Source organism: Pseudophryne corroboree, chromosome 8 (assembly GCF_028390025.1).
Source record: "Pseudophryne corroboree isolate aPseCor3 chromosome 8, aPseCor3.hap2, whole genome shotgun sequence".
In the NCBI taxonomy this organism is placed as follows: domain Eukaryota; kingdom Metazoa; phylum Chordata; class Amphibia; order Anura; family Myobatrachidae; genus Pseudophryne; species Pseudophryne corroboree.
Window position 1 is genome coordinate 31,883,843 of NC_086451.1, and position 21,613 is coordinate 31,905,455.

General features: G+C 46.1%; 1 protein-coding gene across 2 annotated transcripts in view; it reads right to left on the reverse strand.

Moving 5' to 3' along the window:
• Window positions 1–4,536: 4,536 nt before the first annotated feature.
• NSMF (NMDA receptor synaptonuclear signaling and neuronal migration factor) overlaps window positions 4,537–21,613 on the reverse strand; it is a 64,475-nt gene continuing 47,398 nt past the window's right edge. For both annotated transcript variants that reach the window (XM_063936178.1, XM_063936177.1), the window contains 5 exons: window positions 21,269–21,339; window positions 20,501–20,580; window positions 18,884–18,986; window positions 14,691–14,766; window positions 4,537–14,180 (listed from right to left, as the gene is read on the reverse strand). In XM_063936178.1, the coding sequence (XP_063792248.1) occupies window positions 14,083–14,180; window positions 14,691–14,766; window positions 18,884–18,986; window positions 20,501–20,580; window positions 21,269–21,339 (428 nt within the window). In that variant the 3' untranslated portion in view covers window positions 4,537–14,082. The remainder of the gene's footprint in view (window positions 14,181–14,690; window positions 14,767–18,883; window positions 18,987–20,500; window positions 20,581–21,268; window positions 21,340–21,613) is intronic.

Genomic DNA, 21,613 nt, shown 5'->3' on the forward strand with positions numbered 1-21,613 from the left:
CGCTACGATCGCCTCTGCCTGATTGACAGGCAGAGGCGGTCGATGGGCTGGAGGGGGCAAAACGGCGTTTGGCCATCATCGCTGTGCGATGCCTTTGCACTTCTGCGGGCGGGGGGGCGCACTGACATGTGGGGCGGGCTAGGCATCCCCCCTCACGTCAGGGGAGATCGTAGCTGTGCTAAATGTAGCCCATCTACGATCAACTCGGAATGACCCCCATAAACAATAGTTAAATAAAAGAAAAACCTGGCACATGTGTGGATTATTGGGTCGACTCTGTCAAAGTCAGAAGAATATCACGCTGCACATTGCCATATATGCACCTCATGCGTGTGCCCGCTGCACGTGCACAGGCCCTCCCGTGTGTGCGCATATTCGCAGTCGCGTGCACGCTCAGGCGCACGGTATGTGCATTTACGGTAGAGTTTGTGCGCGTCTAGCATGCGACTCGATCGCTACATATTTAATAAAAATAATGTATTTTAGAAGTTAATATTCCCCTCAATAATGTCAGTAAATCAGTTTAATCTGTCGAATGCCATATTATTGTCAATACAGGGGGATATGTTACAGAGTCTTTTTCTTGTGGTATTGGCTTCTGTAACCTGAAGCCTAATTAACATCCCTATACTGTAGCCTTGGCTAATTAGCATTTGAATAACCAAGATCACATGGCCAGCTCAGCTCACTGATACAGCTAGCCCACATGCTGTGAAAGACACACACTTCCTGTGGATCACACCCCCCCACAGCTGGAACGCAGGTATGATATATCCACTGGAAATCACAGGGCTCACTCACTCAGGACCAACCTAGCATCCAGAAGCATGGCTTGCTCATCACCAGGACTGATCTCCTTACTAAGGCTAAGTATTGTATACACATGGCTTAATGGCATAGAATAGTTAAATATGTGTTTGTGGTAAAGTAGTTGTGAAATGATTGGCATAGAATAGTTAGTTTGGAGATACAAATGGCTTAAGGTTAATGATGCTTGTGCAGTTATGTGATTGTTGTATGGTTGTGATGATACTCTATGAAATCTGTAATGAATTTGGAACAGTAGACAATCTGTAGCATAGCATTTCTGGTATACATTTATGGATGGTGATTTATAACAGATTATAGTAGTTTTACATGATGCATCTTGCTGAAGGTTAGAAGTCAAAACATACTTCCTTTTGTTACTGTAGTCATGTGCTTGTAGCAATAGCAGGCTGATACTTGTGGGTACCTGGTAATCTGGCCTTGTGATGGCTCATATGGACAACATGAGATATGTGGTGCTGATTCTGGAAGGATAGCATAGTCAGCATACCATATGCTCTGGTTATGGAGATACTGTGTTGGCTTGAAATTGTGAAAGGTGATTTAGATGGTTTGGAATTGTAAAATCAGCACATATGCATTATATTGAAGCTTAGACATTTTGGAATATAGTGGAGTCTTATGTCTTCTGCTATGTGATTATGGTGTAGCAAAGAATGCCATGTGTTTGGACTTGCAAATCTAAAATGGCTGCTGGCATTCCCTTTTGAACCATATGTTACAGACTTTGGAATCATGGGAGTTTTTCCCAAAATGGAGTCTAGCTTCTGTCCCATGCGGTATTGTAGGGACCATTGTGTTGTTGCTGTGTGTTGTGTATATAGGGACAGCCAGCCTGGGTGAGCTCAAGTTTCTCAACACAAAGGTTCTCAGCATTGACTAACTGCGCAGCGATCATTTCCACATGTGTAAGTTCTCTGCAGACATTTTGTCTCTTATTAATGTTGTAAGCCATTCTCTCTCTCCTTCCCCTTAAATGTAATCGTGTCGTTATTGTATTTTATGTGTAGTAATTCGGTTAGGTATTTTATGTTATTTTGGTAGTGTATAACTTGTATTGTGTATTCTTTTGCAATTGAACGTTCATTCTCTCCCTTAAAGGTGTTAGAACCTTAGACCGGTATTTGAGTGTTTAATATATTGCTAAAGGGTTCTCAGAGCGTCACAGACGCTCATACAGCTTTAAAGCTAACAAGGTTACACTGCATTACATCTACACATTATCACTGCACAAAGGTTTACAGTATAAGTACATTCCTTAAGGTATAGTTATTAAAGTTTAATTCTGTAAGTATCTGCGACGCCTGTGTTCACACCTTGTGCACAGCGTCTGCTACGCTAAGGGCGTACCCTTGCGGTACTTTTTGCGCCAATTGCGTACTGTGTCTCCTAACCTTTTAGTGTTTTAAATAGGATAAATATATAGGCTTTATCAACTCTAACTAGGTCGACAGTCTTTAGGTCGACCACTATTGGTCCATAGTGACTAGATCGACGCCTGAAATAGGTTGCCACGCTCATGAGGTCGCCACGGAAAAGATCGACATGGAAAAAGGTCGACATGAGTTTTTACATTTATTTTGGTGTCGTCTTGTTCGTAAAGTGACCGGGAAGCCCAATTAGTGCACCGTGTCCCCTCGCATGGCTCGCTTCGCTCCCCATGTTTCGGGCAAGGTGCCTCGCACCGCTGCGCTCGGCACAGGTTACTATTCCCAATTGTAGTCCACGTGGATCGTAAAGAAAAAGTTTCAAAAATGAGTTGTTTTTTTTTGAAAACTCATGTCAAACTTTTCATGTGTCGACCTACTGACCATGTCTACCTAGTGACTGTCGACCTAGAGGGTTGACCTACAGACCGGATACCACTGATGGAAACTAGCGATGGTCAGAATGAGTCACCAAGTTCCGTACACATCCCGTCTCCGGGCTTCAGTCATAAAAAATTGTTGAAAAATTCCATTTCCTAATTCCCCTGAGGATGACAAACATTAATGAAACGCATCTGTTTATAAATCCTACCTGTAAGACGGAATGCCAGAAACGCGTGGAGCCACAATGATGTCTTGACGTAACTGTTGTAGTTACTTGGAACGCTACCAATTCGTGGCTCACAGGAAGTGACGTGGAACAAAGGAACATGTTTCCGTGGAAATGCATTTTATAAAAATATTAAAGATTGGCTTTGTCCGGTGCTAGGTTAATTGTTAGTGCTGGAAAGTGCTCCACAATCTGTTTTTAGACATACATAAACGCTTGTGAGTAGTATTGCTTCATCATAATGAGGATGTTACTGAATACTGGAGGGACGTTTCGCTGAGTGCTGGAATAAGACGTTCATTCTGTTGTTCCTTATTCTGAGCAGCACGCAAGTGGCCAATGCTTTCAGTCTGCACATGCTTCCGAATTGCACTGCATACGTGTCCTGATGGTTAGCCAGGGATGGACTGGGGCTCTATAATGGGGGCATGTTCGTGGCTTACAGGGGAGTGGTTTTAGTGTCTCGGTATGCCAGGCAGAACACCAGAGTGTAAATTTACTAAGATGAGATGTTGCCCATAGCAACCAATCAGATTGTACTTCTCATTTATCTATCACCTTCTAGAAGATAATACCTGGAATCTGGTTGGTTGCTATGGGCAACATCCCATCTTAAATAGAACTCCCATCTAAGTAAATTTACCCCCAGGAGGCTGCGCTGCTCGGCCAGCCCCAATCTCTGTGGGTGTGGATCATTAGATCGACAGTGTCTAGGTCGACAATGTCTACGTCAACAACTATAGGTTGACAGTCAGTAGGTCGACAGGGTTTCTAGATCGACCTGTGCTAGGTCAAAAGGTCGACATGAGGGTTTTTTTGTGTCATTTTCTTCATGGAGTGACCGGGAACCCCAATTAGTGCGCCGTGTCCTCTCGCTTCACTCGCCATGCTGGTTAGTAACTGTGGAGCTTCTTTGGGGGTAGGTAGAGAATGCTGCCCGGCCGCTGATTGTGAATTACACCCAATCAGGGCAGACAGCCAGGCAGCATTATCCACCAATCAGATGATAGCAGCTCACTGCACGGAAGCATGTTTGTAAGTGCTGCGATCGTGATGCAAGATTTAACGTCAGGTAACACGGGGTAATTCAGACGCTGCTGTGCGTTTTCGCTCAGCAGCGATCGGGTCTGAACTGAGCATGCACCGCAGTGCGCAGGCACGAGGCCCCGCCCCCCAGCGACGGGCAACGCCGGACAGCGTCGAGAACAACGAAGAAAGCAATCGCACCGGCGATTGCAAGATTGACAGGAAGAGGCCATTTGTGGGTGTCACCTGACCGTTTCCAGGGAATGTCCGAAAAACGCAGGTGTGTCCAGGCGTTTGAAGGGAGGGTTTCTGACGTCAGCTCCGGGCCGGATGATCGCATTGGAAGAGTAAGTCCTGAGCTGTGCAGAGACTGCACAAACTTTTGTTTGTGCAGCTCCCAGCACATGCGATCGCCCCCTGCACAGCGAATTCCCCCTGTAGACGGCGACTGCCTGATCGCAGGGAAGCAAAAAACGCACCCTAGCGATCAGGTCTAAATTAGGCCCACGGTCTTGAAGGAAATTTGCTGCCCATTCCAAACCTAGCACCTGACAGAACCTGGTGAAATCTTGCCTCAGATTTTAGAACTGACCCCCCCTTCCCCCTCCATACAGATAATAAAAATAAGACAGAACCGAGCAGAACTGATGTATTTTTTTTTATTAAGAAATGACAGTGGGAATTACACATCACCGCACTGCCGTCAATAAAACCACATGGCTATTTTGCACTTTGGAAAGGTTAAAAAATACAAATTTTAAAAGGCTTGTCACATTCTACAGAAAATCGGAGCTCGTCTCATTATAGACCTACAGAAGTGTGATCATACAGGATTATGCTATGTATATCAGAAGTAAGCACAGCTATCACGTACTGTATATGCTCTGTGGCGGCAGGTGGCGCAGTATAATGTGGGTGATTATACCAAGACTTGTCGCTAGTCCATCATCCATAATGTGCCAGTGAACAGTATATACCTAATAGTATTATTGACACAAGAAAAAAAAATAGGATTAAACGCTCACCATTAACAAATCAGTAACTCTCCTTGGCATTTTTTATCGATAGGTCATTTTTTTCTATAAGCCAATTACAAAAGATCAGAAATTGATGCATTCGTCCATGACAGGTGTGGATAAAGCAATCAATCAAACCTCACCACTATAATCAAACCCCCATCAGATCCCCAATGTACATAGGGCCTGATTCCTGTTTGTAAGTAAAGCAAAAACCCGTGCAAAACCATGTATCACTGCAGGTGGGGCAGATGTAACATGTGCAGAGAAATTTGGGTGGGGTGTGTTCAACCTGAAATCTAAATTGCAGTGTAGCTGTCTCACATTTGTAGGCTACATGGAAAAGCAGCCAGTATTTACCCTGCACAGAAACAATGGGGGTCATTCTGAGTTGATCGCTAGCTGCTGTTGTTCGCATGCACCGCAATGCGCAGGCGCGTCGTACAGGTACAATGAGCATCGTGGGTTTGCACAGAGTGTAACGAAGATTCCTGTCGCACGGCCAAACGCAGGAAGATTGACATGAAGTGTGCGTTTCTGGGTGGCAACTGACCGTTTTCAGGGAGTTTTTGGCAAAACGCAGGCGTGGCTGAAAAAACGTAGGCGTGGCTGGGCGTTCGCTGGGTGGGTGTGTGACGTCAAAAGCCGTCCCTCCGTCGTTAGAATCAATGCACACGAAGAGTAACTACAGGGCTGGTCTTGTTTTGCACAAAAAGATTTTGCAGACGCTCTGCTGCACACGCGTTCGCACTTCCGCAAAGCGAAAATACACTCCCCGGTGGGTGGCGACAAGGCGTTTGCACAGCTGCTAAAAACTGCTAGCGAGCGATCAACTCGGAATGACCCCCAATATCCATGTATTTCCTCCCCTTGTATGGCAACATGTTTTTTTTTTTACCAGACACAAAGTTACTTGCTTTTTTGCTTTACTTACAGATATGAATTAGGCCTATAGTCTCTATTGAAATTACAGTGTGTTGCCGAGTTTCTAGACACTATAATTAAAGAACGGAGCATTATAGCAACTAAAACAACATTGGCCCTCATTCCGAGTTGTTCGCTCGTTGCCGATTTTCTCTATATTGCGATTAGTCGCTTACTGCGCATGCGCAATGTTCGCAGAGCGCATGCGCTTAGTTATTTTACTCAAAAGTTAGGTATTTTACTCACGGCATTACGAGGTTTTTTCTTCGTTCTGGTGATCGTAATGTGATTGACAGGAAGTGGGTGTTTCTGGGCGGAAACTGGCCGTTTTATGGGTGTGTGTGAAAAAACGCTACCGTTTCTGGGAAAAACGCAGGAGTGGCTGGAGAAACGGGGGAGTGTCTGGCCGAACGCTGGGTGTGTTTGTGACGTCAAACCAGGAACGAAACTGACTGAACTGATCGCAGTGGCAGAGTAAGTGTCGAGCTACTCAGAAACTGTTTAGAAATTTGTATTCGCAATTTTGCTAATCTTTCGTTCGCAATTTTGCAAAGCTAAGATTCACTCCCAGAGGGCGGCGGCTTAGCGTGTGCAATGCTGCTAAAAGCAGCTAGCGAGCGAACAACTCGGAATGAGGGCCATTAATCACTGTTGTAGTAACCAGAGTTCTCTGTACTAAGAGCGCCTTCTAGTGGTAATGGAGAGAAATGCAGGGCTAAGTATTGTAGCACTCCTGATTATATTTTAATTTCGATTAGTGCTAAAATGAAACAGGTAGCATTGATAAAGTCATTGAAAGTATAGAAAAAAGGCACTGATTCTGTGTCGCTGTGCTGAAAGCGTATGCAACTTTGCGTCATCGCAGAATGCGTTTATGGAATAATAAACTTTGGTCAGACACAACAGTGAGTTGCAAACATGATCTTGTTTTGTATCATCTGAGTTCAAAGCGGAGAGTGGCCAAGTTCTTAAAACTGTCGGCTGAAATCGCCACTTTGCGGAAGCTCCCAATATCCCACAACACAGTCGCACCGTTTCACAGATTCAACTTTGTATCATTATATTGTTCATGCAAAACAATTGTGCTTGTGTTCCCAACATTGCTTTGCGACTCTGCAGCCTTGGTGTTCGTGCTAAATGCACGTCCGCGCTTCCCTGCAAACAAAACTGCGCACAGTTGCCTATTTGTTTTCTGTAGGGTTTTTAGGTTTTATATATAATTATTACATTGCAAGCCAATGACTAGTTTTTCTGACGAGTATTCCTAACGATGGATTTTATTAAAAATGACATTTTCGCTACCGTTTCTGATTATGACCCAGATTTATCAAGCCTTGGAGAGTGATAATTTGCAGGGTGATAAAGTACCAGCCAATCAGCTCCTGGCCGCCATGTTACAGGCTGTGTTTGAAAAAAGACAGCTAGGAGCTGATTGGCTGGTGCTTTAAATCTGGGCCTATGCTTCATACTGAAAAAAACGATTGCTGTATTTATTTTACAATGGGATTTCCCTAAACTATTCGCCCGTTTAAAGTGTAACTGTCAAATAATGGATGCAGACATGTTTTATAGTCACGTCACTGTTTCCTGGCGAATCAACAGGCTGCGTTCCCATAATACGGATTTAGCTGGCAATATGGGGAGGCGTACCGAATCTTGGAGAGAGATAACGCGAAGTCCAATCAGCCTTTAAATGTTATTTTATAGGCTGTACTACATAAATGATCGCTTGAAGCTGATTAGTTGCTATGGGCAACTGATCCACTTTATCTCTCTCCAAGGTTTGATACATCTCTTCCCAAGAAATGATGAAAAGAATAATAAAAAAGGACGTAGCCATTTTCTCCTCTCCGAGACCTGCAAACTAAACCTCACACAAGATTTTGGGGCACATTAATTTGCATATTGTTAAATAACATTTAGTTTTGATATTAGACCTGTTCTTGTATGTTGTATCCATGGATCAACGGGGTCGGCCAGAAATAGGTCAACAGTCAATAGGTCAAGCCCATATGGTCAACACGCAGGGTCAATAGGGCGACATGAAAAACGTCAGACACTAGAAAACGGGCAACAGGTTGAAAATGTTGACAAAGCCAATATCAGAATGGTCGACACAAAAAAGTCAACACACTTTTTTGTGTGTGTCATTTTGTATGTTTAATCCCATGAATGGCAGATTAGTGGAAACGTGTACTGTTGCGGGCTCAATTCGCTCACCATGCTTCAGACAAGGTTACTATTCCAGATCGTAGTCCACGTGGTAAACGACGAAAGGGTTGAAAAAAAAAAAAAAAAAAAAAACTTCTGTCGACTATATGTTTTTCAACCTAACGACCTTAAGCACTGTCGACCTATTGTACCCATCAATCATATGGGGGTGACCTATTGACTGCTGACCTATCATCCGGAACCCCTATCTATATGGCGCAGTCTTGAACATCATGTTTGTCCCCTAACAGTCATGCGCCTCTAGGTCACTGACCAGTATTAATTGTGAATATCGCAAGTCCGCACTGGCATCGAGTGCACACGTTTGCAAATCGATGTATTCTATAAAATGATCCTATACAATTGCTCATTTACTAATATTTCCATACATTATCCCTCACTACTGTACAACAGAATTCCTGGAGATTGAAATGTATCTAGTACTATATATTTCTAGAAACATTCTTATTCCAGAATATTATTTAAATCCCTCTCAACAGCCGTTTGCTTCTTTTGTGTAACATCATTTCCTAAATATGTTAAAACTCTGTTACAATGTATATATACATGATATAACCGGTAGCGCTCAGTACACTAGTAATGTGTATACATTTCTTTGCTTATACTGTACATTCAATGATTCACCCAACACAGTCATTCCCATTACATTAACTGGTGCCCATGGGAGGCAAATACTTTATTACAATGAATATTGTCTCCTACATTTTAGTATTGTACTTTATGGCGTTGAATCGTAGGCAAGGAACAATGGGGATGATGCACAGGGGAACGCAAGCTGCGTGCAGAGGACGGTGCGGCTATTGGCTCCTGTGCGGAACGGTACAGATTTATGCCTTTGGGCTGCCCCTGAGCTTGGCTATACAGCTGTCATCGTTATCAGTGAGCACTTGCCCTGACTCAGTCCCTGGTGCAAGAGATACGTCTGAAACTAGGTGCACCCACGCTTACACAGGACACTGCACAGCCCCCAATTCTGTCGACGCACAACCTCGACATATCCGCGTTAAACTATGCCCACATGAAAATGCCCATTAACCGTGTCAGACTTGCGTATGTGAATAGGGATTACGGGGTCATTCCGAGTTGTTCGCTCGCTAGCTGTTTTTAGCAGCCGTGCAAACGCTAAGCCGCCTCCCTCTGGGAGTGTATTTTAGCTTAGCAGAAGTGCGAACGAAAGGATCGCAGAGCGGCTACAAAAAAAAATTGTGCAGTTTCTGAGTAGCTTCAGACCTACTCAGCGCTTGCGATGACTTCAGACTGTTCAGTTCTGGATTTGACGTCACAAGCACGCCCTGCGTTCGCCCAGCCACGCCTGCGTTTTCCCTGGCACGCCTGCGTTTATTCGAACACTCCCTGAAAACGGTCAGTTGACACCCAGAAACGCCCCCTTCCTGTCAATCACTCTGCGGCCAGCAGTGCGACTGAAAAGCTTCGCTAGACCCTGTGTGAAACTACATCGGCCGTTGTGAAAGTACGTCGCGCGTGCGCACTGCGCTGCATACGCATGCGCAGTAGTGCCATTTTTTTCCTTAATCGCACCGCAGCGAACATTTTCAGCTAGCGATCAACTCGGAATGACCCCTTACGTCCACCCATAGGGACATATGCGGTAACAAATGAGTGATGTTATAAAGATGTGACAACGAATACTGCGCTATTCCTACGTACAATTACTACGTCAATCATGTCTTGCGACGCCTTCAGAAGGAAAGAAAAGTTCTTTAATGGTTAAGATCTCTCTACCTTTATGGCTACAGAGAACGCAGACAAATACCCAGCATAATGGCCCATAAAATAGCAGTAAAGCTCCCCAGAGTTACATGCAATATTCTTTATGAAAATCGGCGGTGCAGGGCATAGAAGAATTGCTTTTCCTTATTACATAGCTCTGGATATTTATACCGCGTGGATTGCAAGTAGATAAAGGCTGCAACTGACCTTGTGTAAGGTTAAATGTATACAAAATGAAATAATGGCACCGTAGTGATTTATTGATCCCTAAATCAATGTGCACCCGGGAAATTCTGACAGCGTTTTACCAGAACTAAAGCACATACAGTGCAATGCGTCATGTAGGGGGCAGATACGTATTACTTCTTCCAGTGCTGGGTCCTACCTTTGTCAGGAAAACTAGTTTTGCAAAGGCGTTGAGTTGATTTATGTTATTAGTTGCAATTTGTAAGCCTTTCTCTAGGGCAGGGGAGGCCTGTTATATACATTTTCCGCTCACTGAGGTCTGCGTGTAAGTCACGGTTCAGTCATCCAGCAATCACAGCATTGGAATGTTGTCAGACCATGAGGGAATTAGAACCAGCTCTTATGAAAGCGGCAACACAATGTATGAAACGCGTTTCTGGACAAATAACATTTGTATTACACGATCCCTGGTGTCTTGTTATGGAAACGTCTTCCATTGGGGATTAATATAACGGGCTTTGCTTGAAGCAACTATTTTGATTAACCTGCACTTCATCCCTTGTAGATTATGGGAAATATTTTCTGCCCACATTAATTTCAGCATCAGGGTAAAATCTGTAGTTCCTGCGAATACTGTAACTTTTCGCTTCATATAATTGGGTCCGTTCGTTTGTGTATCACAATTAGTCTAGAAGTTTGGGCAGGTACAGCAGCCCACCCCATGTCATCCAGCAGAGAAGGAATCACCAGCAGACGTGTCCTCTCAGCAGCAGGGCTAAAGAACGTTATTGTTTCAGCATTATCGCAACAAAGGCAGAGTTGCTGGGAGAGGTCACGTCTGCTGGTGGTTCTTCCCTGAGTCTCTCCACCATGTCAGCAGGCCACGAGACCTTTCCCGGAAACGTGACGTCACCGCCAACGGGCACACGGCTATAAATTTGCGGCATATACACATGAGTTGGTTGCACCAGCTAAAATCTTGCCTAGGGCACCAAATTGGTCAGGGAAGGCTCTGAGATTATGAATCTATGCCACAGAATCGTGGTGAGACATCTTAGTGAGTAAGCTGCCCCTTCCCTATATAACACATGTCCCATATTGCAGAAACGCTTCTATACACTGTAAGTAGTCCGAGGGGCGACCCTATGCAAAATATAAATGTACAATATTTTCTGCACATCTGATCTATCATCTTACCAACTGTTACGCCCAAATACATCGCAGACACGCAGCTTAAATAGTGCCACGTACCTTGCCAAACCCCAATATTTAAGAATGGGGAACGGATACATACACCCCGGTTAATATTCAATTTTTAAATGTATCTACAGGCAGGCACATAATACATATATTTTCCTGCCACAATAGCATAATAATATATCCTCTGCTTTTCCTGCCTATAATTATAGGAGCTGAATGAATTAACAAGAGTAAAAGGCAAATTCAGCCGGGGGTTATTGCACGCAAAAATAAGCAGGAAAAGCAGAGACCTATTACAATCACCCTGTGAGAGGAGAGAGGCTGGAAGGTAGGAAACCGATTAACCCCCTTTTTTTCTTTAGAATACAGAAACCAGATTGGCACATGAAATAAATTAGATTGTCAGCTCTTCAGTACAGGGACCACTTTATAACTGTATTATGTTTGACGTTGCTGCTCCCTCACAATGTGTTATTCTTGCTGTAAGGAGCTACGGATAATTTTATCTCGCCATAGAATATAAACCTTGCATGTACAAATCTAATTAAATGCAAGATTTATATTCTGGCTCCCCCCAGTGGTGGTGACCGGGAGTGCTGAATATATTATTTCCATGTATATAACAGCGCCCTCTAATGGAGGTGACAAGATACTGGGTGCTGTAATGGGTTTAGCTAATTTTTTTATAAGGTTCATCATTAACTTTCAATTCAGGGTAGTGAACAAAAGTTCCTCTTTAGCGCATAATGTAATAAGTAACGCAATTCAATAATTACTAATGAATTAGCTAATTATGGACTTAACGCACTCCCTGCTGTAAATGATATAGGTCACCTGGATGTTCTGTGACCACATACAAGCCGTATGCTGACATCGCAACTCAGTATTGCATCATATATTTATAGATTTTAGATTAGCTCTGCATGCTGCTTAAGGTACTAAGTAAAATATATGTATTAACATGGAGAACATAGCAATAATGTGATAAATAGGAGTCAATCAGACATGATCTGCGGTAAGATTAGTACAAGTTACTAAAATCGGGCTTATAAAGGTAGATTTAATTCCTGACATCTGTACACACACTATGGGGGGTATTCAATTAGTGCAGCTTTAGCGACCAGTCGAAAAAAATGACACTTTTCACCCGTTTTAAGGTCGAATTTACATTCGACCAAGTCAATGGCCGTAACGTTTTTTTCAACTGGTCGAAAAATCCGGCACTGGCAAAAAAACACGTGTATTGGCGAATTCGCCGCTGATACACGTGTTTTGTTGAATTCGCGGGCATTTATGCCCATGCCGATTCAACTGCAAAAAAAATTTTTTTTTTAAAGGGCATGGGTAAAAACGGATTAAAAATCAATTGAATACCCTGTGTGGAATTAGTGCCATTTTTTCAACCAGTGGAAAAAAACACGGCACTTAATTGAATACCCCCCTACGTCCATAATGTAACTTGCCGTTTAGCATACAACAAACGGATATGCCTCGTGAACTCTGAGATGAAATGATGATTACAAATTTATTTCGGACCCAAAATCAAGCTAAAAACCTGGGTCCAAAACACCAAAATGATTGAAGTTTGTGATGAGACAATATAAAGCGTGACGTAGAAAAGGCAGCAGTCTATAGGATAATAACTTATTTCACCTGCCCAGAAAGATGAGCATTATTATATGATTGACAGCCCCAGGATATCCTTTATTGCAGCTGTGTGGCCGAGTACAAGGTACGAGGCCAGGCACCTCATACTGCAGACTACAGGCTCCCCCCTTACAACGATGCTGCCAAAAAACCTCTATTGGACCTGAACTCCCAACGAGAGGACAGCGAAAATCAGACGAGAAGGAAAACGCCACCGCTGTGGCTGGTCATCATTATATTCAAAAGTCTATAGTAAATATATATTAAATACAATTTTGTATACTGTACATCTATTTCTATTGAAGCCTACTAACGATAATATCAATATATTGCAACAAGGTAGTAAGTGTGCTCCTAGTGACAAACCTGGCCACCTATAAAGTAACGGAACCGTCAGGGTGCGTGTGACGCTACTCGCACAGCCTCCTGTAACACCACGCACGTTCAGCCGTGAAGTGGAAAGGACACAACACATATCTGCTGGTTATCTAAATGTCTATAAAAGATGTACTACTGTGCCCAGCAAAGTCCACACGACACACACACTGTGCTGCGGGATGGCTGAAGACCCCGTGCACTTCCAACAATTAAATATGCTAGTTGCTCTTTAAAAAAAAAAAACAAATTGCACTTAAATCCTAAATTACCCCACATAAAATACCTGTTACCCCCATAATAGGATATGTAGATATATCTCCGTATAATACCTCCAGTGTTACTACTTGTACAACGGGCTACGCCCCGTCCCAAGCGTTCAGTCTTTGCGTCCTCGTTGTCCTTCGTCCTCCACGCGAAATAGAAAAAAAAAGTCACCTGGATTTGCTACAATAAGTTCACTGTGGTTTAGAAGGCTAATTGGGGTCCTTTGATCTATAGTGCATGGATTGTTAATATTGTTTTTCGTAACCTGAGCTTGAGTCAAGGTGGGACCTTTAGGACCCAGCGATTCGTTGGTTGAGTTTTTTTTTTATTGTTTTTGCCCTGAATTGGTAACGCTCAGTATGAAGACTTCTTCTTCTTCTTCTCTATACTCTACACTCTATCTTCTGGCTCAGACTTCTCCAGCCTTTGCGCCAACTACGTCCCAAGGTAAACCACTATGGCGGAATCGCCAGTGGACTCCGCCTCCTCACCGTACGTCTTCGATCCCCGGTTCTACGCTCTCAGGACCGGAAGATACCAGTAGGCTCTTTATAAGCCCCTTGGAAAATCGACACGAAAAAAAGTACTCCTGACATCGGTGGTCGTCGTCGTCTCATAAAATGTCATCGTAATCCAGCAGCTTGGAGTGTTGGCGGGTCTTCCATAGGCGGTATAAGCGGAAATCAAAATAGGTTTCGATCAATTGCTTTCCTGAAAGTAGAAGAGATGGGGGGGGGGGTTAATACCGGAGGCTGGCGATCAGTGACGCATTCACCGTACGTTCAGCAGTGGTATGGGCTATAGGTAATAGCCGGCAAGAGTGGGCAGAGGCCCAGTGGCGGAGCTCTGGGTGAATGGTCAATAGCGGTCAGCATATGCTTCGATGGTTACGCAGAGGAATCATTCTGCAGAACATTAAATCTGCCAAGAGAGTGACATGTGCGGACGGCGTGACCGATCCCAATTACTCACGGGACATCTTATTAAGTTGGTCTAATTATCCGAGGGTGAAATTAAAGCATCGAGCAGATGCTCTCTCTCCGACCTCCACGACATTACATTCGTCATGAGATTCGGCTGCCTCTCCCAGTGAGGTGTGAGGCATGTAGCTGCTTTGTCAGTCACTGTGGGGATGCTGTCATAGTGGGAAGTACCGATAATGCCGGTACCTGGTTTGTGTCCTGCCTAACCGGATGGCTGGACCTGGGTCACAGTTATTACCTTGTGCCGAGAGCTCCAGAGGAGACTTAAACTCCAGCCGGTACGGACTCATTAGGTTCTTCAGATTCTGGAAAAGCTGCGAGGAGAAAAGAGCATCACAGTTACAGGACTGACCCCTGAAACATATACAGCCCTGTGCCTCGCTCTCCCTGCAGACATCCCATATACAGCACTTTGCCTCACTCTCCCTGCACACATCCCATATACAGCACTATGCCTCACTCTCTCTGCAGACATCCCATATACAGCCCCGTGCCTCACTCTCCCTGCACACATCCCATATACAGCACTATGCCTCACTCTCCCTGCAGACATCCCATATACAGCACCGTGCCTCGCTCGCCCTGCAGACATCCCATATACAGCACTGTGCCTCACTCTCCCTGCACACATCCCATATACAGCACCGTGCCTCACTCTCTCTGCAGACATCCCATATACAGCCCCGTGCCTCACTCTCCCTGCAGACATCCCATATACAGTCCCGTGCCTCGCTCACCCTGCAGACATCCCATATACAGCACTATGCCTCACTCTCCCTGCAGACATCCCATATACAGCACCGTGCCTCGCTCGCCCTGCAGACATCCCATATACAGCACTGTGCCTCACTCTCCCTGCACACATCCCATATACAGCACCGTGCCTCACTCTCTCTGCAGACATCCCATATACAGCCCCGTGCCTCACTCTCCCTGCACACATCCCATATACAGCACTATGCCTCACTCTCCCTGCAGACATCCCATACACAGTCCCGTGCCTCGCTCGCCCTGCAGACATCCCATATACAGCACTATGCCTCACTCTCCCTGCAGACATCCCATATACAGCACCGTGCCTCACACTCCCTGCAGACATCCCATATACAGCACCGTGCCTCGCTCTCCCTGCAGACATCCCATATACAGCACCGTGCCTCACTCTCCCTGCACACAGCCCCGTGCCTCCCTCTCCCTACACACATCCCATATACAGCACTGTGCCTCACTCTCCCTGCAGACATCCCATATACAGCCCCATGCCTCGCTCTCCCTACACACATCCCATATACAGCACTGTGCCTCACTCTCCCTGCAGACATCCCATATACAGCACTGTGCCTCACTCTCCCTGCAGACATCCCATATACAGCACAGTGCCTCACTCTCCCTGCAGACATCCCATATACAGCCCCGTGCCTCGCTCTCCCTACACACATCCCATATATAGCCCCGTACCTCACTCTCCCTGCAGACATCCCATATACAGCCCCATGCCTCACTCTCCCTGCAGACATCCCATATACAGCACCGTGCCTCACTCTCCCTGCAGACATCCCATATACAGCCCCGTGCCTCACTCTCCCTGCAGACATCCCATATACAGCACTGTGCCTCGCTCTCCCTGCAGACATCCCATATACAGCACCATGCCTCGCTCTCCCTACACACATCCCATATACAGCACTGTGCCTCACTCTCCCTGCAGACATCCCATATACAGCCCCGTGCCTCCCTCTCCCTACACACATCCCATATACAGCACAGTGCCTCACTCTCCCTGCAGACATCCTATATACAGCCCCATGCCTCACTCTCCCTGCACACCTCCCATATACAGCACCATGCCTCACTCTCCCTGCAGACATCCCATATACAGCACCGTGCCACGCTCTCCCTGCAGACATCCCATATACAGCACCGTGCCTCACTCTCCCTGCAGACATCCCATATACAGCCCCGTGCCTCACTCTCCCTGCAGACATCCCATATACAGCCCCGTGCCTCACTCTCCCTGCAGACATCCCATATACAGCACCGTGCCTCGCTCTCCCTGCAGACATCCCATATACAGCACCGTGCCTCGCTCTCCTTGCACACATCCCATATACAGCCCCGTGCCTCGCTCTCCCTACAGACATCCCATATACAGCACTGTGCCTCGCTCTCCCTGCAGACATCCCATATACAGCACCGTGCCTCGCTCTCCCTGCAGACATCCCATATACAGCCCCATGCCTCACTCTCCCTGCATACCTCCTATATACAGCACCGTGCCTCACTCTCCCTGCATACCTCCCATATACAGCACTGTGCCTTGCTCTCCCTGCAGACATCCCATATACAGCACAGTGCCTCACTCTCCCTGCAGACATCCCATATACAGCCCCGTGCCTCGCTCTCCCTACACACATCCCATATATAGCCCCGTACCTCACTCTCCCTGCAGACATCCCATATACAGCCCCGTGCCTCACTCTCCCTGCAGACATCCCATATACAGCACTGTGCCTCGCTCTCCCTGCAGACATCCCATATACAGCCCCATGCCTTCCTCTCCCTACACACATCCCATATACAGCACAGTGCCTCACTCTCCCTGCAGACATCCCATATACAGCCCCATGCCTCACTCTCCCTGCACACCTCCCATATACAGCACCATGCCTCACTCTCCCTGCAGACATCCCATGTACAGCACCGTGCCTCGCTCTCCCTGCAGACATCCCATATACAGCACCGTGCCTCACTCTCCCTGCAGACATCCCATATACAGCCCCGTGCCTCACTCTCCCTGCAGACATCCCATATACAGCCGCGTGCCTCACTCTCCCTGCAGACATCCCATATACAGCACCGTGCCTCGCTCTCCCTGCAGACATCCCATATACAGCACCGTGCCTCGCTCTCCCTGCACACATCCCATATACAGCCCCGTGCCTCACTCTCCCTGCAGACATCCCATATACAGCACCGTGCCTCGCTCTCCCTGCAGACATCCTATATACAGCCCCGTGCCTCACTCTCCCTGCAGACATCCCATATACAGCACCATGCCTCACTCTCCCTGCAGACATCCCATATACAGCACCGTGCCTCGCTCTCCCTGCACACATCCCATATACAGCCCCGTGCCTCACTCTCCCTGCAGACATCCCATATACAGCACCGTGCCTCGCTCTCCCTGCAGACATCCTATATACAGCCCCGTGCCTCACTCTCCCTGCAGACATCCCATATACAGCACCATGCCTCACTCTCCCTGCAGACATCCCATATACAGCACCGTGCCTCGCTCTCCCTGCACACATCCCATATACAGCCCCGTGCCTCACTCTCCCTGCAGACATCCCATATACAGCACCGTGCCTCGCTCTCCCTGCAGACATCCCATATACAGCACCGTGCCTCGCTCTCCCTGCAGACATCCCATATACAGCACCGTGCCTCGCTCTCCCTGCAGACCCCATATACAGCCCTGTGCCTCCCTCTCCCTGCACACATCCCATATACAGCCCTGTGCCTCCCTCTCCCTGCACACATCCCATATACAGCACCGTGCCTCGCTCTCCCTGCAGACATCCCATATACAGCACCGTGCCTCACTCTCCCTGCAGACATCCCATATACAGCACAGTGCCTCAATCTCCCTACACACATCCCATATACAGCACCGTGCCTCGCTCTCCCTGCAGACATCCCATATAAAGCACCGTGCCTCGCTCTCCCTGCAGACATCCCATATACAGCACCGTGCCTCACTCTCTCTGCAGACATCCCATATACAGCCCCGTGCCTCACTCTCCCTGCAGACATCCCATATACAGCTCAGTGCCTCACTCTCCCTGCAGACATCCCATATACAGCACCGTGCCTCGCTCTCCCTGCAGACATCCCATATACAGCACAGTGCCTCACTCTCCCTGCAGACATCCCATATACAGCTCAGTGCCTCGCTCTCCCTGCAGACATCCCATATACAGCACCGTGCCTCACTCTCCCTGCAGACATCCCATATACAGCTCAGTGCCTCACTCTCCCTGCAGACATCCCATATACAGCACCGTGCCTCGCTCTCCCTGCAGACATCCCATATACAGCACCGTGCCTCGCTCTCCCTGCACACATCCCATATACAGCCTCGTGCCTTACTCTCCCTGCAGACATCCCATATACAGCACCGTGCCTCGCTCTCCCTGCAGACATCCCATATACAGCACCGTGCCTCACTCTCCGTGCAGACATCCCATATACAGTCCCATGCCTCACTCTCCCTGCAGACATTCCATATACAGCACCGTGCCTCACTCTCCCTGCACACATCCCATATACAGCACCGTGCCTCACTCTCCCTGCACACATCCCATATACAGCACCGTGCCTCAATTGCTCTACATACACAAATCATCTTTAGTCCTCCCAGCCACTTACCTTCTCTCCATTGGGGTTCCCCAGTACGTAGCACCCCATAATGTGGATCATGTTGGATTCTGGGTTAATCTTGCTCATTAACTTGCTCAGCCTCCGCCAGAACCTATAAGAGCAGAGACACGTTATTCATATCGTTCCCGCAGAGGATCCGGGTCTGACAAGTGGTGCACATATTCTTACACTCCCTGCCTCATAGTACAATCACCGAGCTGCACCTCTGCATTACACCAGCCATCACTGAGCTGCAGCTCTGCATTACATCAGCCATCACTGAGCTGCACCTCTGCATTACATCAGCCATCACTGAGCTGCACCTCTGCATTACACCAGCCATCACTGAGCTGCACCTCTGCATTACACCAGCCATCACTGAGCTGCACCTCTGCATTACATCAGCCATCACTGAGCTGCACCTCTGCATTACATCAGCCATCACTGAGCTGCACCTCTGCATTACATCAGCCATCACTGAGCTGCACCTCTGCATTACATCAGCCATCACTGAGCTGCACCTCTGCATTACATCAGCCATCACTGAGCTGCACCTCTGCATTACATCAGCCATCACTGAGCTGCACCTCTGCATTACATCAGCCATCCTGCAGACAGACACTTAAGTAGATCATTAATTCATCCTTCAAACTCTGCTCTCTAATATAAAATCGTTTTATTTCTACTTAATTTAATTTAACATAGTTTTACTGTAGGCGATTTTACTCAAACTGGAATATTTTCTCATTTATTTAAGTAGGAAGTGTTATTTCAGCACAAAGCACATTTAAATGCGTTGCCCATAAAAATAAATGGCTGCAAAGCAAGGAAATACTACAGTGGAACTGTTCCAGCTTGCCTGGGTTTGACGGGTCATGCTGGCAGTTGTAGTTCTACAACTTTCCGCATAACTAAGCAGTGAATGGCTGCTAGAGGTTGCAGGTACTTGTAGTTACACAATAGTATTTCATCTTTTATGGGGAGAAGATTTTAAAAAAGAAAACAAAAATAATTTGCGTAACAGCGCCGATGGCGTAGTGGTTAGCATTACTGAGGTCATGCCCTGGGCTGCGCAGGGACTGCACAAAGTGGATTTTATCAGCTTGACGTACACATGGGATTGCACGGCGAATTTACATTCCCACTGGACGCGGCGATTATCTGAACGCAGGACAGCAATCAGGTTTAAATCACCTCCATCGATTGTAAGCTCCACAGGGGCAGGGACCGATGTGAATGACTGAAATAAGCTCTGTAAATCTTTGCATAATATATATATAAGTAAGTGTTAAATCATTTCCCCACTCATTTCAATGAACAGTGATTATATAGGCTTCCTACACCCTCCATTGAAATGAATTGTCCATTGAAATGAATGGGAAATCCCAAACTTCCATGGCTGGTTACAAATCACCCTGTAAAGAATTCCCTCTGATCTACACCTCACAATGCAGAAATCACTGATTGTTATCCTGTGGTATTTTTCTGCACTGTGTTTTTGAAAGTGTAGACTTAAATGGCAATGTGCCTTTAGCCGATGAATCACTGTATAAAGCACTAAAACATGTGTGGTCAAAATATATAAAAGCCACATAGTGAGATCTCGCCATGGTGAGTGCTACTTACTGGATGAGGTCCTCTTCTTTCTCCACTTTGGCAAACGTAGCGACTTTATTTTTTAACAGGTAGAGGTACCCCGGCCCCCCCTGGAAGAAAGAGTGGCTTAGTAACGGTGATGTCGTTGCTTCTTAATAAATTGATTATAAAGCTTATTATTATTATTATTATTATTATTAATAATATACTGTGTAGATAACTTCAAGTAGATAAATTAACTACATTTAACCATGTATTCACACAAGCCCCAGGTTTTCCCCCTAATAGAATACCCACCAACGCTGTACACAAGCCCCTCTTCTGATCCGCCCACATCAAGCCACACCCACACCTGGGCAAGCCCTGACCGGTTCCGCCACAACTCCACCCACATTGTCATAAGGCCACACCCTTATATTAGGGGTTATTCAGGTTTGTTAGCAAACCAAAAAAGCACACTAATGAGCAAAACCATGTGCACTACAGGTGGGGCAGATATAACATGTGCAGAGAGAGTTAGATTTGGGTGGGGTGTGTTCAATCTGCAATCTAATTTGCAGTGTAAAAATAAAGCAGCCAGTATTTACCCTGCACAGTAACAATATAACCCACCCAAATCTAACTCTCTCTGCACATGTTACATCTGCCCCACCTGCAGTGCTTTTTTGGTTTGCTAACAACCATGAATAACCGCCCATGGTTCAATATTAAGTACTATACAAATAAAATATGTTTGAAGAATATCAATTGTTCCCCCACCTCTTAAATATTTTTATTCCAAAATACAATGTCACCCACCTGGCAGAATATAAGCATCTCCCAGATCTTGCAGCCCTTCCAATATACATTCAGCTTCTTCTCGATTTCCTCTGTGGAGAGAAAGGTGCATTGTGGGTAACGGCAGGAATGTCAGCGACGGGAAGAGCGGTGACATAAATGTGACATAACACAGCGTCCTGTGGCAGGAAGTTACACGCTAATGGCGCATCCGTCACACAGTAATGTTCCCTACCAGCGCTTCGCAGAATAATCCGTTTTCCACGAGGTCGGACATCGCTCGGTGTCATAAATAGATGGTTTATTTTATAATGACATTAAGTAAATTAAATGTCACATTTACTTCACATCAAATTATAGAGACGC